This window comes from Ixodes scapularis, unplaced genomic scaffold (genome assembly GCF_016920785.2).
Source record: "Ixodes scapularis isolate PalLabHiFi unplaced genomic scaffold, ASM1692078v2 PGA_scaffold13__105_contigs__length_92229423, whole genome shotgun sequence".
Taxonomy (NCBI): domain Eukaryota; kingdom Metazoa; phylum Arthropoda; class Arachnida; order Ixodida; family Ixodidae; genus Ixodes; species Ixodes scapularis.
Window position 1 is genome coordinate 12250614 of NW_024609839.1, and position 2305 is coordinate 12252918.

At 51.3% G+C, this 2305-nt stretch overlaps 1 protein-coding gene across 1 annotated transcript; it reads left to right on the plus strand.

Annotated features, from left to right (window-relative positions):
- Positions 1-850: 850 nt before the first annotated feature.
- On the plus strand, positions 851-2305 carry LOC115318360 (piggyBac transposable element-derived protein 4). Its single transcript, XM_029978064.4, has one exon. The coding sequence runs from the start codon at positions 851-853 to the stop codon at positions 2303-2305; it is 1455 nt and encodes a 484-aa protein (XP_029833924.2).

Below are 2305 nucleotides of genomic sequence, written 5' to 3' on the forward strand. Positions count from 1 at the left end.
TCTTGAATGGATGAGCGTATTTTTCAACAAAAGGAGGCGCATTCGACAGAAATGTTCACGTCATGTTTCTCCGAGGAGAGGGAACGGCCTCGCGTCTTCTCTGCCTCGTGTCCTTGAGGGAGCGAAGCGGAGAGAGGAGGAAACAAGGTATCTTCACATCACGCTCCTCGTTGGCCTGGTTCAATCTCGACCTCTTTTTCCGAATATACGGCTGTCCATTCGAGATATCGCCTCCCGAGTAGTGTTGTAGGGATTGTAGTGTCCCCGCCTACATCTCCAGCATTGTTTTTTTGAAATCCAAATTTCGGTTCACCATCCCTTTAACCCTTTAACTGCCATGGGCGAGTCCCACTCGTCCACGCTTGCCGTGCTAATTCTCCCAGTGACGAGTCTCACTCGTCCTGCGATGAGGAGATGTCTCTTACATGCCAGAGACGAGCTGGGCACGTCCAAAGCGCTTCGTTGTTACCGGCAATCTCCAGATGGCGCTCGGCGACCCAAACTTTTTTCGCGCTCCGCCAATTTTGGAGAAGCTGGAGCAATCGTCTGGCTGCCTGGGTTTTAAAAATGGCGGCGTCCTCAAGCACTTGCGGCAGCGGAGATGCGCATGTGCCACGGCGAAAACGCGTTTTTGCCCAGATTCAAAGCAGTTCAGATGAAGAAAAAAAAAAAAAGATGAGGAACTGCTTCTGGACAGTGCCAGCGATTATTCATCAGACCTTGAACTGAGCTCGGACGAGTGCGACACAGGTGACGACGAAGATTTACAGGCATCTCGGAAGTGGACGAAGCTTGATAATGAGAAGCTGCCGCCTCTACCCCTCGATTTCCCTTTCTGGCGTCTCCCGGTATGACGGCTACAGTTCAAGATGAGCGCAACCCTCTTGAGTTTTTCGAGTTATTTTTTGACGACGAGGTCATCGCCCTGATCGTGCAAGAAACGAACAGGTACGCCTCACAGTTTCTTGCAAAATATCGTACAACTAATGGCTCTCACGCTGCAGCGTGGAAGCTGTTGACTGCGCAGGAGCTCAAGGTGTTCCTCGCATTGATACTGCTGCAAGGCATTATAGACAAGCCTGAACTCGCCATGTACTGGTCGACCAGGAGGATTTTCCAAACCCCCATCTTTGGTGAACTCATGAGCAAGAACAGATTTCACCTGATAATGAAGTTTCTTCATTTTTCCGACAACGAAGATGAGATTGATGAATCACAGCACCCCCAACCGAAGCTTTGCAAGCTGTGGCCGCTGCTGTGTCTCCTCAAGGAACGGTTTCTGACCCTCTACGTTCCTGAGAGCACTGTAGCAGTGGATGAAAGCTTGATGCTGTACAAAGGAAGGCTGTCCTGGAAGCAGTACCTGCCCCTGAAGCGCTCACGCTTTGGTGTGAAGTTCTTTCTCCTTTGCGAGTCTGGGTACATCTCTAACCTCATCGTTTACACCGGCAAGGGGACTGTTACGCCGGACGCGGACAGTGCCATGGGCACGAAGGTCGTCCTGAGCCTGATGGAACCTTTTCTTTGCAAAGGGTACTGCGTCACTGTCGAGAATTACTACACCTCTCCAGAGCTTGTAAACAAGCTCCTGCAGCAAAAAACCGATGTGTATGGCACGGTTCGGCCAACAAGAAAGGACGTGCCCCCCTTCAAAGACCTCAAACTCAAGAGAGGAGAAGTCGGGGCGTTTCAGCGAGGAAAGTGCATGGCCCTGCAGTGGCGCAACAAAAAGCTTGTTACCTTGCTGAGCACAGTTCATGATGCCACAGTCGTCGAAGGCGTCAACGCCCGGAACGAGAAAGTCGTGAAGCCTGCTGCAGTTTACGACTACAACAACACCATGGGAGGAGTCGACAAGAGCGACCAGAACCTCTCGTACTACCCGGCTGTGAGAGATGGGCAGAAGGTCTATTACAAGAAGATCTTCAGGCACCTTTTCGACATGTGTGTCTACGACTCTTTTGTTCTCTACAAGAAACAAGGAGGCGCACTCAGTCAACTGGACTACCGACTGGACCTCGTAGAGAAGGTCATTGCAGCAAATCACGATGAAAGCCAGCGGAAGAAAGTTGGAAGAAAGTCCGACAATGAAGCCACGCGGCTTACAGCTCGCCATTTTGTAAGCTTCATTCCTCCAACAGAGAACAAGCAGCTCCCGACTCGGCGCTGTGTCGTCTGCTGCAAGGCCTCGTCCACTGGAGGGACCAAGATCCGGAAGGAAACAAGATATTGGTGCAAAGACTGCAACGTGGCGGTCTGCGTAATCCCATGCTTCGAAATCTACCATACGAGGACCAACCTCTAG